General features: G+C 34.3%; 3 protein-coding genes across 5 annotated transcripts; 2 read left to right on the top strand and 1 right to left on the bottom strand.

The window, feature by feature from the left end:
• The first annotated feature begins 8,486 nt into the window (after positions 1-8,486).
• Positions 8,487-11,653, top strand: LOC141672068 (uncharacterized). 3 transcript variants are annotated; one of them, XM_074478565.1, is made up of 3 exons: positions 8,487-8,645; positions 10,038-11,190; positions 11,297-11,653. In XM_074478565.1, exon 2 carries the CDS (start codon positions 10,061-10,063, stop codon positions 11,168-11,170), a length of 1,110 nt encoding a protein of 369 aa, XP_074334666.1. In that variant the 5' UTR covers positions 8,487-8,645; positions 10,038-10,060; the 3' UTR covers positions 11,171-11,190; positions 11,297-11,653. The 3 variants fall into 3 exon arrangements, with proteins under 3 accessions (XP_074334666.1, XP_074334668.1, XP_074334667.1); XM_074478567.1 differs by adding an exon at positions 9,027-9,209 and having other exon boundaries at positions 10,038-11,653; XM_074478566.1 differs by having other exon boundaries at positions 10,038-11,653.
• A 904-nt stretch (positions 11,654-12,557) lies between these two features.
• LOC141672698 (putative phospholipid-transporting ATPase 4) lies at positions 12,558-16,278 on the top strand. The gene has a single exon (XM_074479345.1). It carries the CDS (start codon positions 12,558-12,560, stop codon positions 16,167-16,169), a length of 3,612 nt encoding a protein of 1,203 aa, XP_074335446.1. The 3' UTR covers positions 16,170-16,278.
• Positions 16,279-16,536: 258 nt separating this feature from the next.
• On the bottom strand, positions 16,537-17,386 carry LOC141673796 (putative germin-like protein 2-1). Its single transcript, XM_074480533.1, has 2 exons — positions 17,202-17,386; positions 16,537-17,072 (listed from the first exon to the last, which is right to left on the bottom strand). The coding sequence occupies exons 1-2, from the start codon at positions 17,311-17,313 to the stop codon at positions 16,537-16,539; spliced, it is 648 nt and encodes a 215-aa protein (XP_074336634.1). The 5' UTR covers positions 17,314-17,386.
• Positions 17,387-18,058: the final 672 nt, after the last annotated feature.

Here is an 18,058-nt window from a genome sequence, read left to right as displayed (position 1 = left end):
AAAATTTGACTTGTCCAAATTTTACCCGGGCTGTTCAAACGCTTCTCCAAATGTTTTGAGTCTACTCTCCCCGCCTGGTCGAGAGCCCAATGATAACCAACAATGCTAATTTCATTTTATTTTTATTTTTTAGTAAATTTTTAAGTATAAATATTGTTCAAATTTTTTATAAATAAAAAATTATCAGTAACTAATTAGTATAATTTACAAAATTTAACAAAAAAATTATTTTATCAATCTTAGCTAATATTAATATTATTTCTTAATTATATTGTCAAAATTGATTAATTTTGAAGTCAAATAATTATATATATTTTATTTTTTGTTAAATGTTATTTTTTTACCCATTAACGCCCTATTGTAACATAAGTTTCCACATGTTACCGTATGCAACACTTTGAAGTTATAGTAACATGTTACAAAGGCTATGGTAACATCAAAAATATTACGTTGCGGTAGGCTAAAATGAGCATAGCTAAGGTAACATAATTTTGTAACACACATGATTAAACCATTGCGATAGGCCATCTATGGTGTAGTGGTGATTCTTCACTGTCCGTGTAGCTTTTGGCAATGAATGCTTTCCAATATCTTCATGTGAAGTCTTCCTTATCTTAGATGGAGGAGCTAAGTCTTCACCATCATAGATTGGCATTTTATCCTTTGCTCTATTTCCTGTAGGACCATCAAGAGTCATCTTTGCCATCTTTACAATTGCATCATCAACTGGAGTAGAAGGTTCTGCTTGCTGATTTCCTGAGGCAGTTTCAATTTCAGCTTGCTGTTTTCCAGAATCAGTCTCTGTTTCAGCTTGCTGTTTTGGAGTAGCCTTCTCTGTTTCAGCTTGCTGTTGTCCAGCTTCACCTGCATCATCTTCCTCGTCTCTTGGAAGATCATTGTTAGGTTCTTGAAAAGTAACATCTATAGATTCCTCAACAATATGCTTAGACAAATTATAAACTCTATAGGTTTTACTATTCATAGAATAACCAAGAAAAATAGCTTCATAAGATTTAGCATCAAATTTACCATCATTACCAATTGTCTTGAGCACAAAACACTTTGAGCCAAAGATTCTGAAGTAACTGATGTTGGGCCTCTTTTTCTTGAGCAATTCATATGGAGTCTTGTCCAAAATAGGTCTTATCAATACTCTATTCAGAACATAGCATGCTGTGTTGACTGCTTCTGCCCAAAAACTTCTAGGTAACTTGCTTTCTTGCAACAAAGTCCTTGCTGTCTCTTGCAGTGACCTATTCTTGCGTTCCACCACACCATTTTGTTGTGGAGTCCTTGGAGCCGAGAACTCATGTGATATTCCTCTTTCTTCACAATAAGTAACAAAGTCTTTTTGGAATTCACCACCTCGATCACTCCTTATTCCTACAAGCTTTGTATTGAGCTTATTCTCAAGTAATTTAATTAGTTTCTCAAACTCATTAAAAGCAGCATCTTTAGTTCTAAGAAACAATACCCATGTAAAACGAGAATAATCATCAACAATTACAAAACCATATTGCTTACCTCCTATACTTTTATAAGCTTCTGGACCAAATAAGTCTAAATGTAAAAGTTCTAAGGGTTTAGAAGTAGATACCATTTTCTTTGCTTTGTGAGTACTTCTAATTTGCTTGCCTAATTGGCATGCCGAACACACCTCAGTCTTGACATACTTGATTTTGGGTAAACCTCTGACTAGCTTCTTCTTTGAAAGCTTGTTAAGTAAGTCCATGTGAGCATGACCCAATCTTCTATGCCAAATATAAGGATCAGTGTCTATTGCAGCAAGACAGCAAGCTGTTTTCTGCAACTCAAAGTCCAAAATATATATATTTCCTTCCCTTCTAGCAACTAGGGTGACTTTGTTAGTACCAATAGTAATAATACACTTATCAATACCAAAGTTAACAGTATGACCATCATCATATAACTGACTTATGCTAAGCAGATTATATTTAAGGCCTTTAACATATTGAACTTTATCAATTGAAATGTGTTTATTACCTATTTTACCTTTGCCAAGAATTTGAAGAGTTTTTCTATCACCAATAGTCACTCTTCCACCCTTTTTCATCTGAAGACTCAAGAATTGTGCTTTGTCTCCACTCATATGTCTAGTACATCCGCTATCTAAAATCCATTGAGTTGATTTGACTCGAGCGGCAAGACACATCTACAAAACAAATAAAACAACTCAACCTTTTGGTACCCAAAGTTTGTTGGGTCCGACATGGTTAGCAGATAAAACATATAAAACATGTAAATCAGATTTCTTTATCCATTTTTGGATAAATCTAGGTGATTTAACTCTGCCAGCCTGATGATGGTAAGCTGTCTTTGTTCTGCCATTCTGATCATAGTAAGCTGTTTTCTGTTTGTTTCCTCCATGGTATGATTTTTGTCCATTCTGAACTTTGCAATGCTTTTCAAGATGCCCTTTCTTTCCACATCTGTTGCATATCTTCCAAGGCATAGCATAATCATAGGGTATCCCATGTTTTCCTTCATATCTTAGAGTTTTATCCTTCTTGTTTGCATTCATTCCAATTCCTTCTCTGACCAATGGAATATTTGTGTTGTTCATCATAGATTTGAGACTTTCTTCTCCTTGAACAAACGATCCCATGCCCTTTTTCAGATCCTCCACTTCCTTTGTGAGCAGATCAATCTTTTCAGCTTGCTGACTTATGATTTCAGCTTGCTGAGATGGTTCTTCTGCTTGATTTGAAGGTGTTGCATCTATTGATTCTCTGAGTTTGAACAGCTCCAAACATTCATCCCTTGCTTCAATCTCCTTCTTTAACTCTGTGATCTCCATTAATTGAGTCTTGTTTCTTTTGAGGAGAATTTTGTTGAAGTTTTCCACATGACTAACTTTAGCTTGAAGATCCTTGATTTCAGCCTCTTTGTCAGCTTGTGTAGGTACCTTCTTGTCAATCCAAGTATCTACTTTGCTCATCAAATCTTGAACCATAGTCTTGAGATAATTATTCTTCTCTTTTAGCTTGCTATTTTCAGCTTTAAGAGAATAATATTCACCCATAGATACATTCTTACATTCCTGCATGGTTAGTGGTTCCAAAACAATATTTTCAGAAGATAAATTATATTTACAAGAGTTTACCTCACTCTGATCTTCTTCTGAATCACTTTCTAGGTATCCACTTTCTGAATTTCCTCGAACAGAATCATCATCAAGTCCAACTAGGGCAAGATTGACCATGTCTCCACTTGAATCATCACTGGAAACCGAGTCATCATCACTCCAAGTCATTAGAGCTTTAGCTTTCTTCTTATCCTTGAAGACAGTTTGCTGTTTTGACTTCAATTTGTAGCAGTCCCGCTTATAATGGCCTGGCTTTCCACATTCAAAGCATGTCTGATCTTTAGAATCCTTGTTGGGCTTCTTGTTGTTGGAAAATCTGCCTTTATCTCTTTTCAGCTTGTTCTTCTTCTCGATCATCTTTCTGATCTTCCTGGATATTAAAGCTAGTTCTTCGTCTGACTCATCTTCAGATTTCAGTAAGCTATCATTAGTGTGAAGAGCTAATTGCTTCATTTGAGCAACTGGAGCTTGTATAGAACTTGATTGGCTTTCCTTGATTTTGCTTTCAAATTGTTCCAATTCTGCAAAAACAGCCAATTGATCCATAGTATCTATAGTTGGAGAGGATTCTAGAGCTGTTACCTTTGGTTCATAGATAAATGGCACAGCACTAAGTATCTTCATGTTGATTTCCTCTTGTGGGATATGTTTGCCAAGCTGCTTTAAGGCATTCAAATTTATCTGCAATCTAGCTTGACTTTCTCGAATAGTTTCTCCGTCTTGAAGCTTGAAATTTCCAAACTCATTCATTAGTTTACTCAATTTCACCTTTCTTAAACTCTTGGATCCTTCGTGATACAATTCCAGAGTATCCCATATCTCTTTAGCTGATTTGCATGAAGAGACTTTATCACATTCACTAGGACATAACCCATTCATGAGAGAATTCCTAGCCTTTCCATTGAAGCTGTATTTGATTAGTTCAGCCTCTGTAAGATCATCAACGTCTTTCACTTTGCCTTCTTTGTCCTTGAACTCAAAAGGACCCTTCTGAACAACTCTCAAAGCTAGTGGCTCCCTGGATAGATACACTTCCATGCGACCTTTCCACCAGTTATAGTTTTCTGTACCAAGCAAGAGAGGTGCTCGGTAATCTGAGGTTCCTTCGGGATATTTGTCAGCCATTTCGATCGAATACTATTCCTGTTACAGAAAGATTAGTATACCAAAGCTCTGATACCAACTGAAATTACACCTAGAGGGGGGGTGAATAGGTGATTATGGCTAACTAGGATTACTTTTAAATTTTACCCGATAATAGCTTACTGAGATTTTACCAACTGAACTATAATCTGACAATGATAGTAAGCTGAGATGACTAAATGCAATGCAGAAAATAATGTGCAGGAAAGTAAATAGAACACACAAGAATTTTAGCCAGGTTCGACCCCTAAGCCCCTATGGTCTACGTCCTGGTCCCTTACCAACTTGGTAAGAGAATATATTATTGATCAATGAAGGTTACAACTACAAGATACAACAATATATCTCCCTTTATCCCAGCTGCTGATAATGGCTTGTTGAAACCCTGTTTAAGAACCTGCTCTCTAAGTACTATACTACCCCGTAGTACAAACTCCTCTAGCAAGTACCACTAAACCCTTGTTTCCCTAGCCAACTTATCCAGCAACTAATCAATACAATTTGAACAATACAAATCAATGATAAAGATTACAACTCAAACTATAAACTCTCTCTAAGATAAAACACGTGTATATATTTAGAGCTCGAGAGTATTTTGAAATCAATAAAGATCAGGAGTTGTATGTGTTCTTGCTTGCAAAGTCGTCCCCATAAAACTGCAAGAAAACCTCTTATATAACCACACATTAACATTTGAAACCTTCTCAACAACTTACAACGGCTAGAATCCAATTCTACCGTTTAAGATCATTAGGATGGTTTCCAACGTTCATGTGTACGTTAGATAGAAGAGAAAGAAAGAAGTTCAACGTACAGAAAATATCTCTTCTATTTTGTAGAGTATAAAACATTTTAATCAGTAGATAGAAGATAGAGTTTGAAAGAAAAACAAACTCCTATTCTTTAGGAAATCAATTTGAATGAGTAAAAACGTTTTATAAATGAGCTCTCTATATATCATGCACGTATATTATATTAGAGAAGTCCTTACAACTGATATATTTGAAGATCCTATAAAATCTCCATGAAATTCGACTTCCTTGTTGAATCTGAACTGTGCATCTTGGCTTGCTGTTATTCTGACAATCGTGATCATAGCTTGCTGAAATAGATTACTGTCTTATGATAGCTTGCTGTCATGATACTTAAACAGCAATGACATTAAGCTGTTATATCCTGCAAACATTCTCAAATAACAACATGATGGCTTGCTGTGTTGTGATCATCAAAACTAAGGATTTACATTATCCTCAAAATTCAGCAAAATAAAAAATTATGTAATCTTATTAGAATTTTGTGTACTTAAACAAAATGACTCGTAGTTGTAGCCAACAGTAAATCACATTCAGAATATCGCTTATTTGACAAATAAAATAAACAAGTAAATCGCTTTTATGCGAATGCAACCCAGATAAAAAACGTTAAGCTTTTCTTGTTCACGAAATAATATAGTAATCAAAGACGTTAGGCACGAGGTTTGTATTAAGACGAATGATAAAGTACGAACATAAGAAGATCACTGAGGCTTAACGTGTACTGTGTACATATGTAGATATGTAGATGTGTACTGTATTTATTTATTATTAAGATTTTTCTAGTGTATATGTATATGTTAATTAGAATTTTATGAGTTTAATTTATTTTGATTGATAAAATTTTATATTTATTAAAATCAATTATAATGAAATAAAATTATGTTATTTCGTATTTGGCATATGCTCGGAGCACAGTAAATAATTCATTATTAGTAATATTACTCCGATTGAAGTTTGTTCCACATTTGTTACAACTTACAAACAACATTTTGTTCCATGATTCCCACAAATAGGTAAAAGAAAATGACACGAGGACCACGTCTCATGTCATAAAATTTATTCTTTAAATATTGCTTGAAAATATTAACGAATAATAATATTGATAACAAAAAAGAAATGGATGTACCAGAAATTTGTGTTTTGCTTCCTATATATATAAGTATTTTACTACAGGATTTTTTTTTAAAGAAAATAAAACCTAACTTCTAAAATTTATCATATTGACTCAATTTTTATTAAAAATTAAGAATCAAAAAATATGTATTATCAAGCAAAATTGTACTTAAATCAAACTTATATGTTTGGAGGTATTTTTGATGGAAGAATATGTGCGAGATGTACCCCAAATTAGTGCGTAATTTTTTTTTTAAATATATTAACAAGTGTAACATATATAAATAATAACATTTCTTATAATTAAATAACTCTATATTCATATATATTAGGGGTGAATAAAAAATCGACCAAACCGCAAAACCAACTCAACCTGCCCCTTATTTCGGCCGACAAAGCCGAAATATCCAAACCCGAATTTAATTGGTATAATTTTTTGTCAAACCCAAATATAATGGGTTGGATCAGTTTAAAAAATTTAAATCCTTACTAACACAATCCAACCCGCTTTTTTAACTATAGTATTATTATTTGAAATTTTAATTTATATATTTATTGTAATAAATAATATATTCGAAATAAAATATTTATTTTACGGGTAACACACGATATGTTATTAACTTTAAACTTGAAGAGTATACAGTATATATAATATCCAATAATATTTATGTAGTGTTAAAGTATGAGATACACTTCAACTTTTGATTAAAATTAATTGTAATTTTGTCTCTTACTAATATTTAAATAGTTTTATTCGAGTTTTAACCCAAACCAATCCGAACTAATGTATAAAGGATATAATTGGATTGAAAATAATATTATTGATTAACAAAATCATCTTTTAAAAACCGAATTAATAGGTTTGGTTTGATTTATTATCTCAAAATCGCTCAACCCGACCACATTTACCCCTAATATATATGCACTTAGAAAAGAAAAATTGGGAAACTAATCAAAAGTACTTTAACGCTACTCTTAAACTTTAATTTATTTAATCTTTAGAAATATCAAGAAAAAGGAACGGACGGAGATTTTCAATCTAAAATATGGTGAAATAGTACTCCCTCCGTCCTTTTGATTTGTTATCAAAAGGATTGGATATAGAGATTAAAGTATATGTATAAAATAGTGAAAAAAAGAAAGAAAAGTTGGTAAAGTAGCGAGATGCTATTAATTTTTAATGTATAAAAGAGATATAATGGGGTTAAAAATAGTGTAAAAAGGAAGAAAAAGTGGGGAAATAAGGGGATCCATTAACTATTTTTGGTAAATTTTGAAATTAAAAAAAAATGAATTGAATATCCAAGAAAGGAAAGGAAAGTGTAAAAAAAAAAAAACAGATGATATGTTTTTTTACGGGTAATTGTGGCAAATGATGTCACGTGTACGTAAGGATCTGTGTACATAATGGCGCTGTGACCCAAGTTTTCACTGTAAGTCTGCAAGTGTTATTATGATTTTTTATAATTTTGCAAATAGGGAAATGATAACTTTTCTGCCCCAGGTCTCAAATAGAGTAACAATATTAATAACCTAGCGTGATCAAGTTATATCAAAATTTAATTTGGTCATCCGGGTCATTCAAAGATGTGACGTATAATATGATTGTTTTAAACTTTAGGGTACTCTAAATCAAAGAGAAACGTATAATATGAAAAATATTATTTTAAACTTTATGTACATTTAACTTTTTCAGTCCTTCGAAAGACTGTATTTAGAAATATTGTTTTTGCCTATTAAAAGTAAAATTAAATATAATATATATAATAATTCTACAAATATCTCTTACTCGTTTTGTACGAGTCTACGACATTAAATTTATCGGGAAATAAGAGTTTGAGGTTATTTAATAAGTAGTAAACAGTGTTTTAAAAATACTTTGATTTAATTAATTAATTTACAATTATTTTTTGTAAAATACTCGATTGATCAGATTTTTAAAATTTGATTCATTTTTATGAATTTTTCTTTATTGAATTATATATAATTATTTATTAAAATTAATTACTATAATATTTTAAATGTAAATAATTATTAAAATTACGATATGATAAATATATTTGTTAATAAATAATTAATATAATCATAAAAATATATTTAGTATAATTTTATTATAATTTATCCAAATTTTAGTCTAATTAATCCTTTAATTAATCTTTAATTTATAATTAATCCAAAATTAATAGTTCCCTATTGAATCTTTTTGGATTTCCAATTTTTACAATATATGTAAAAAAAGAGAGGCGTGTGAATTAAATGATGAAATAACCAAAAAAAGAAACAAAATACATACGATACTGTGAAAATTAAACAGGCCGCACAGACCACAGGGTCATTATAGAGTCAAGTTTATGACTCCTACAAAACCCTTGTTGCCATGTAAAAATATAGTACCCCCTCTCCTGTAATTATATCTTTCATATCTGCATCTTTCCGGTAGCAAGGATTGTTTGAATTCGAGACTTGTGGTACGTGTTCTTATATCTTTTACTTGATAATTTTTCTTTAATACTGTGATAAATTTGGTACTGTGTGTAATCGTAATTATAGATGAAAACGTTATATATCTTTCTGTATTGATTGTTTTTAAATTTTGTAGGATCATTTGTTCATGTTCTTGGATGTTTTAGCTATAGAATTAATTGCTTTATTTGTTCATCATAATCTTCTTTTTATCATCTCATATGAAGCTTAATTACATTATTGGAAATGAAATATTCATGATAATTGTAAGCATGATTGCATGAGCTTTCTGTTTTTACAAGATCGTTTATATACTCATGTTCTGTTATTGTGTTTGGTTTGTATACTGTGCACAATCGGAATGCTATGGATGCTTGCGTGTTTAGTTTCGTGTTGGCTTAAAAGAAGTAAACTACATGATGTAAGATGAAAAAGAGTGATGATTTACACCAGCCGAGCGAGAATGAGCAGCCGAGGAACTTTACACTGGGGTTCCTGGGCCTGCAATCGCGATTACAAATCACTTATAATCGAACAATTTATCTCATAATTCTTCTTAAATCTTACAAGTACTTCTCTTATTTGTTCACATACTTAGATGTTTTTAGCTATAGAATTAATTGCTTTACTTGTTCATCATAATCTTCCTTTTAGGATTTCATATGAATCTTACATTCTTGGAAATGAAATATTCATGATAATTGTAAGCATGATTCCATGATTTTTCTGTGTTTACAGGATCATATATACTCATATTCTGTTTTTGTGTTTGGTTAGTATACTGTTCTCTTTTCTATACGTGTAAGCCCTTTTCTTGAACATACTCCCTGTATTACTGCATTATCTTCATTTTGTGATTTTGCACTTTTTTATGCCATTTGACATTGTTTTATGATCTGGGTTTATCTTGTTATCTCCTGTTTTTGTTTCAATGTGCGTGGATTCTTACATTTTTGATGATTTGTATAAAATATTGCCTATTATGCAGTTTTTATGTGTGAATTGGTTGTATCATTGCAAAAGATTGAACCTTTTTTGGGATGCATAATGTAAATTCACCGGCACTGTTTATGTGATCTGGGTTTATCTTTAACTTTTATTGTTTGCTATATGTCATCTTCTGTTTTTGTATTCATATGAATAATTTCTTGTTTTCGTGATGATTTATTTTAAAGTTTGCCTGTTTATGTATAAATTGGTTGTGTGATTGTTAAAGATCGTACCCTTTTTGAATTGCATGATGTAAATCCATCGCCATCGTTTTGGTGATTTGGATTTTATTTTTGGGTAAAATATAATTCCCTGTTTGTGTTATGTGCACAATTTCTTTCCATTTTTACAATTTATTTCAAAATTCACCCTTTTCTAAACACTTAATAAGATTTTATTTGACATAGGTGTGAAACAAGGACAGGAAAGTATGGCGAGGAGACCACTTCGATACAGTAGACAAGCTATTCCGGTACGAGCCTTTGCTGTACTCATTGTACTTGCATTGCTATGTCTTTTTGTCATCATACCTCATTATGAAAAAGTCGTCTATTTCCTACGTCCTATATGGGATAAACCACCCGAGTCCTTTGAATACTTACCGCACTATTACGCAGAAAATATTTCATTAGCGACGATATGTAAACTACATGGCTGGTCTGTTCGTTCAAGACCACGCCGTGTCTATGATGCAATAATTTTTAGTAACGAAATTGATTTGCTTGAGGTGAGATTAGGGGAGCTGAATCCCTTAATTACAAAATTTGTAATTCTTGAAGCAAACACGACTTTTACTGCCAAGCCAAAGCCGCTTTTCTTCACCAAAAACCGTCATAGATTTGCTTTTGCTGAAGAGAAGATCACACATGGCGTGTTTCCAGGAAGGGTTGCATCAGATGGATCAAAAACACATCCATTTGATCGTGAGGCGGCACAGCGAAGGGCTATGAACAAATTGATTCGCAAGTCTGGTATTTCTCCTAACGACCTCCTTATCATGTCTGACACTGATGAGATTCCAAGTAGGAATGCAATTAAATTGCTGCAGTGGTGTGACGGGATTCCTGATGTTATACACCTGGAATTGAAAAACTATATGTACTCCTTTGAGTTCCCATTAGAATCTGGCAACTGGAAACCGGCTGTTCACGTCTACAGGCCGTGGACAGTTTATAAGCACTCTCGACAATCAGATTATGTTCTCTCTGATGCTGGATGGCACTGCAGTTTTTGCTTTAGGACTATACAAGAGTTTGTTTTCAAGATGACTGCTTACAGTCACGCGGATCGGGTGAAGAGGAGTGATTTTCTTGATGTCTCCCGAATTCAGAAAATTATCTGTCAAGGAGATGATCTCTATGATATGCTGCCAGAGGAGTATAGCTTTCGGGAATTGTTTAAAAGGATGGGATCAATTCCTCGTTCAACATCAGCTGTTCATGTTCCAGCTTATTTGTTGGAGAATGCTGAAAAGTTCAAATTTCTGCTTCCTGGTGGTTGTTCACGACAAAGTGATACTGAATTCTTGGACAGGTCCTAACAATTCTAAAAACTTTTAAGGTAATTATATGAATGAAAAGGTAGCCAAAACATGTTCTTTTCGCTACAGAGTTAGTCATGTGGACAATTATTTTGACATCAAAGACTTTACTTTTATGTGATTAAGGGTCATCCACTGTTACAATATCTCCTTCCAACAGTTGCCGATAGATATGCCCACTTCAAGATTGAACTTTACAACTGTGTGTTTTTCATGTTCCAAGAAGGGACTAAAGAATTTGGGATTATGAGAGAGGTGAATTTTCTGAATTTTGATAACCAGCTGCTGGACCTTCTTAGTGAATGTAACCAAGTCAGATATGATTGCAAATTAGATACTCTGTAGTTTAGGAATGAACCCTTAAAGAGTGTCTTCCTTTGGGGAAAGACTTCATCATCTTCAATTTGTAAACTGTGTAGACTGTTCTAATTTGTAAAAAACCAAGTGTCATTATGTAGTTATACATGTTCATTGAAATCATAATTGTGAATATCCAATGGAAAATAACTGCAGCGGTTGAAGATTAATTTGACCATTAGATGTTCATATCATCTAGAAATGAAATGTGTGGGAGGAAATTGCTCTGCATTTTCTCCAGATTCTATAGAGTGAATACATTTTTATGCAATTATCTTGGCATCTGCTTGATTTTTTATTATGAGGAACTCATCACATTGCCCAGATATACTATTTCCTGAAATACACAGATACACTGCATTTGTCCACTTTAGAGGTTTTTATATTTCTGAGTTAGATTTTTGAACTATGCATAGAAGTAAAAGATTAGTGCATGTGAAATTGTATTTCATTAACAAGAAATTTTAATTTGAAATTATGATTTCCATTTCTATCTAAATGAGATTTAGATCCACATTGACATGTCAATAGTAAAAACCATGCAGACCAACATGTGTTGCAGCTTAATTTTAGTAATATATCTAATACATGTCCCGTGAAACACTGTCAAATGTTGTTTGGAAAGAGAAAAGTTCTCAGTTTCAATTTCTTCTGTTACATTGATCCTTCTTCCACTCCTCGATCTAAACTTCTCTCTGTACTCACCTTTCTTGTACTGAATTTGTTTTCACTTACTGCTAATTACACTACTTTCTTTTATTAAATTTTGTTCAAGTAGTTTTGAGCTCTTTCACAGCTTGTATATCTTCTTAATGCATCTCTGATTTCTCCAGCCAAAGTCCTTCGTACCATTGAAGTATTATTAGCTCGGAGAGTGGCGGAGAGGGACTACTAGGGGTCATTTCGAAATAAGATCTCTAGATTTCCCTCTCCAAAAAATCTTCGTTTTCTTTGTTAGTGCAAGATTTCCCATGTTGCGTATGTATCTGAGAGGTTAGTGTATTTGAATGTCATATCATACTGACTATTAATGGCGCGTGGAAGGATTAGGTCAAAGCTGAGGAGCAGTCTGTATACGTTTTCTTGCACTAGTACTCCAAATAAAGCAGTTGGTAGTGATGAACTACAAGGCACTGGTTTTTCAAGAATAATATACTGCAACCAGCCTCATTTTTTCAATTACAAGTCGAATAGCACATCTACGACGAAATACAATGTTGTCACGTTCTTTCCAATTGCACTGTTTGAGCAATTCAACCGTGTTGCAAACATTTACTTTCTGATTGCTGCAATTCTATCAATCACGCCCTACGGGCCTTACGATCCTTTCAGTGCCATTGCACCATTAGCATTTGTTGTTGGCCTTAGTATGGTAAAAGAATTAATAGAAGATTGGCAGAGATTTTTACAGGATTGGAAGGTAAATATGCGACCAGCACAAGTTCATAACGGGAATGGTGAATTCGAGTCTAGACCTTGGAAAAATATTATGGTTGGTGATATTGTAAAAGTTGAGAAGGATAACTTTTTCCCTGCAGATTTACTTCTCCTGTCATCTAACTATGATGATGGAATATGTTATGTAGAAACAATGAATTTAGATGGTGAGACAAACTTGAAGGTTAAAAGAGCTTTGGAGACAACCATGGATTTGGATGAGGATTTGTGGTTCCAAGATTTTAGAGGAACCATCAAATGTGAAGACCCTAATCCTAATCTTTACACTTTTGAAGGTGAACTTGAATATGATAAGAGAACTTACACTCTTGATCCAATTCAGATTCTCCTCCGTGACTCTAAGCTAAAGAATACGTCATATGTATATGGAGTTGTGATTTTTACTGGTCATGATACAAAAGTTATGCAGAACTCGACAAAATCCCCTTCTAAGAGAAGCAGGATAGAGAAACAGATGGACAAAATTATCTACATTCTGTTCAGCCTCCTAGTGCTCATCTCGATCATGAGCTCAGTGGGATTTGCTTATTTGACAAAGTATGACATGCCAGAGTGGTGGTACTTACATGCTCCTGATGAAGGAAATTTATATAATCCTCAAAAACCATTCTTGTCAGGTTTATACCATCTGATCACTGCTCTAATCCTGTATGGATATCTAATACCTATATCACTTTACGTTTCGATTGAAATTGTAAGAGTCTTGCAAGCAAGCTTCATTAACCAGGATATTCACATGTACCATGAAGACACTGATACACCAGCCCTAGCAAGGACATCAAATTTAAATGAAGAATTAGGCCAGGTTGATACAATTTTATCTGACAAAACAGGTACTTTGACATGTAATCAGATGGACTTTTTGAAGTGTTCTATTGCGGGACTTCCATATGGACAACGCCCCAGTGAAGTAGAAGTAGCTGCTGTCAAGAAGATGTCTATGGATCTTGATGCTGAAGAATATGACTTTTCGAGTGCAGTCAGTGGCTTTGAAGGAGAAGTGAATTTGGAGACAGAAGGTACTTCTGATAATAAGAACGATAAACGTCAAATTAAGGGTTTTAGTTTTGAGGATGATCGTCTGACCAATGGATGTTGGTGGAAATTGCCTAAACCAGATATACATTTAATATTTTTTCGAATACTTGCAGTGTGCCATACTGCAATTCCAGAAGAAAATGAGGAAGAAGGTGGATACAACTATGAAGCAGAGTCCCCCGATGAAGGAGCATTTCTTGTTGCAGCAAAAGAATTTGGGTTTCAGTTTTGCAAAAGAACTCAAGGAAGCATATTTGTTCGTGAGGCGGATCCTTCTTCTGATGAACCAGTGGAAAGGGAGTTCAAGATTCTCAATATTTTGGATTTTACCAGCAAAAGAAAGCGAATGTCTGCTATTGTTCGTGACGAGAAGGGAGAGATTTTTCTCTTCTGCAAAGGTGCGGACACAATAATTTTTGATAGATTGTCAGAGAAGGGAAGAACATGTGAAAAAGCTACAAAAAAACATCTTTCTGACTATGGCGAAGCTGGGTTACGAACACTCGTTTTTGCATATAAAAAGCTAGAAGAGGCTGATTATAATGAATGGAATAACGAGTTTCAGACTGCAAGGAATTCTCAGTCAAGCAACAAAGATGAAATTCTTGAGGAATTATCTGACAAAATCGAGAAAGAGCTGATGCTTGTTGGTGCCAGTGCCGTGGAGGATAAACTACAGCCTGGAGTTCCTCAATGTATTGATAGTCTAGCACAAGCCGGTCTGAAGATATGGGTGTTGACGGGTGATAAGATGGAAACTGCAATCAATATCGGGTTTTCATGCAGTCTGCTACGTGAAGAAATGCAACAGATTTGCATATCTACCAAAGACATGCTAGAAAATGAATCAGTGGAGAATACAAAATCTGACATATTGACGCAAATTAGGAATGGAAGTCAAATGATAAAACAAGAAGAAGACCCTCATGCTGCATACGCTTTGATAATAGATGGGAAAGCCTTGGCATTTGCTTTGGATGATGATCTGAAACATCAATTTTTGCATTTAGCAGTTAGTTGTGCATCGGTTATATGTTGCCGGGTTTCTCCTAGGCAAAAGGCCCTAGTTGTAAGATTGGTAAAAGAAGGGACAGGAAAAACAACCTTAGCAATAGGGGATGGCGCAAATGATGTTGGAATGATCCAAGAGGCTGATATAGGAATTGGGATTAGTGGAGTTGAAGGAATGCAAGCTGTGATGTCAAGTGATTTTGCTATCGCACAGTTTAGATATTTGGAAAGACTTCTTGTGGTCCATGGTCACTGGTTTTACAAAAGAATTGCTCAGATGATTTGTTACTTCTTCTATAAGAATATAGCTTTTGGCCTCACGCTTTTCTACTATGAAATTTGCACCGCTTTTTCTGGTAATGCGGTTTATGATAGCTGGTACATGATTCTTTATAATGTTGCAGCTACATCTTTGCCCGTAATGTCACTGGGAGTACTAGAACAAGATGTCTCGTCCCAAGTCTGCCTAGAATTTCCAGCATTGTATCAGCAAGGCTCAAAAAACCTATTCTTTGGATGGTACAGAATAATCGGATGGATATGCAATGGAGTTTATACTTCCTTCATTGTCTTCTTTCTCAACGTATTGGCTTTCTATAATCAAGGCTTTCGCGTCGATGGACAAATAGCTGATATGAGCATCATGGGTGCAACTATGTTCACGGGCATTGTTTGTGCAGTCAATTTTCAAATTGCTCTGGCACTTACCCACTTCACCTGGATCCAGCATATTTTTATTTGGGGAAGTATAGTGGTTTGGTTCCTTTTTCTAATAATATACGGGGCACTTTTACCTGACACTTCAACTGGGTCATATCAAATCTTTGTTGAAACTCTTGCACCCTCTCCGCTATTTTGGATTGCCATTCTTCTAGTCATAATAGCCTGTAATCTCCCGTACTTTATGCATACCTCATTCCTGAGATGTTTTAATCCAATGGATCATCACATCATTCAAGAAATCAAGTTCTACCAAAAAGACGTTACTGATCGACATATGTGGAGAAGAGAAAAGAGAAAAGGAAGACATGAAGCCAAAATTGGGTTTAGTGCAAGAGTTGATGCAAAGATCAGGGGATTGAAAGGCAGGATTCAGAAAAGAGGCGCAGTTCTAGCTCCACCAGAGATGCTTTAATCTATGATTTTTTCCATGTCATAATGTGTCATACTGACTTAAACAGGAGATTGAGTTTTTGTACCCAGTACATATGCACAAGTTAATTTTAAGTCTTTTCAGATTCTTTCAATTATACATTTTATATGTCTAATATTATTGTAGATATATAACTAAAATTATCTAACAGATCAATGCGTTCAGAAATTTCAAGCTCACTTTATCAAGAAATTAGCGAAAAAGAATTAAGTTACTAAGTAACTGTGCTCACGGACAAATTGTCCAAAGAGAGAACAAAAAGTTAAAAAATACATGTAAGAGATTCTGAATAACAAATACTCACAATTATTACATGAAGAGTAGATATAACTAAAAAAATTGAGATGTTCTAAACTTTGGCCTGGATATTAGAGATGATGCTTTTGTCCACCTGGAAAGCTTTGACAAGTAAATCAGTTGATATGTCTGGTTTAGAACCAAACACTGCATGTGCAATAGTAACTAATCCAGGATTTTGGCTGCTAAGGGCAACAACAGCCACTGCATTACCACTTCCTACATTGCGCTGGTAATGAACGAGACCGATAGGGAAGACAAAAACGTCTCCCTTGTTTACGATCTTGGAGATCAAACGATTGTCGGGATTGGAGGTGACGAATCCAACTTCAATACTGCCTTGGATGACAGTTAAGATTTCAGTGCCACGGGGATGAGTGTGAGGCGGGTTGAGACCCCATGGTGCAAAGTCAATGCGGGCGAGAAAGATTCCCAGTGTGTTCAGTCCTGGAATCTGAGCAGTGGAAACTAGAGTTCCGTTTGAACCAAGTGCATTGCTTGTGTTGCCTGGTATATGAAGTCCGCTAAAATAAAAGTCACTGGCTTGAACCATGCTCGGATCCTTACATGCTAGACCATTTAAAAGCACTGCAAGTAAATTTTCAAGGCAAATAGACATATGAGTGCAAAATATTCATGTTTGGTTTTATTGCTATGATCTAAACTATACATGTCTAATGCCGTTGGAAGGAGTATAAACAAAGACATCAACCATACTTTGGCTATTCGATTGAGCAACACAGAAATCTTGGAGTGGACTCTGGTCAGCTGCCATCACAACACAGAAAGAAAGAGCTAAAAGCCCGACCAAGACAATAAATTTCACCATTTCCTTGCTAAATTTTGAAAAGATTGTATAGATTACAGATAAGAATGTATAAAGTGATTAAGATTTAAGTATATATGTCCGCATAGATTTTCCTTTTTATAGAGAGAATGTATCTCAGGCTGGTAGCGATACAAATATAAGTTGTGTATTTGTGCCGTCCTAAGTTTCAAGAAACAGTCGTACTCCTTCGCATGTGCAGACATGGAAGTAGTTGGTGTACATATGTTTACTTTAATATGTAGTTATCCAGAATTTATACGAGTTTTTCACAGGTCAGCTTGTACATATTATAATATACCATATCAGAATCTACGGGCCGCATGCATCATGTCTTAGTGAAGTTGGGTGCCGTTTAATGTTTTGTCTGTAGCCTGTACTCATTACACCTGGTTGGCGATCTGTTCCATTGACCTTTTCCTCAGATCTTTATATTTTTTATTGTGATTCTTGGAGTGAACTCTGCCTGGAAAAGGATAGAACGGGCCTGGCCAACATCATAATGAATATTCAATTGTGTGGGTTATTACTCAAATTTGTCTAACATGATGTTAATCAATACGTAATAAACATAGTACATATGATCAAATATGTAAGAGGATCATTAATGACACTTTGAAACTACAAGTATAATTGATCACCTGGGTAACATTTTCTACAAATAGTAATCTGTAGATTGAAACATTTTCCAAAAGATTTCTAATGAAGAAGCTACAACCGTAAAAATAAACTCTTTATGGAATTCATG

The sequence above is a fragment of the Apium graveolens genome, chromosome 7 (assembly GCF_009905375.1).
Source record: "Apium graveolens cultivar Ventura chromosome 7, ASM990537v1, whole genome shotgun sequence".
Lineage (NCBI taxonomy): Eukaryota > Viridiplantae > Streptophyta > Magnoliopsida > Apiales > Apiaceae > Apium > Apium graveolens.
This window is presented reverse-complemented; position numbering and strand designations above follow the sequence as displayed.

Excerpts from the sequence above, each read along its gene's own strand:
- LOC141673796 (XM_074480533.1), bottom strand. The coding sequence starts at position 17,313 with ATGGTGAAATTTATTGTCTTGGTCGGGCTTTTAGCTCTTTCTTTCTGT. Across the intron at positions 17,073-17,201 it reads TGCTCAATCGAATAGCCAAA|TGCTTTTAAATGGTCTAGCA; the intron begins GTATGGTTGATG and ends ATTTACTTGCAG.
- LOC141672698 (XM_074479345.1), top strand. The coding sequence starts at position 12,558 with ATGGCGCGTGGAAGGATTAGGTCAAAGCTGAGGAGCAGTCTGTATACG.
- LOC141672068 (XM_074478565.1), top strand. The coding sequence starts at position 10,061 with ATGGCGAGGAGACCACTTCGATACAGTAGACAAGCTATTCCGGTACGA.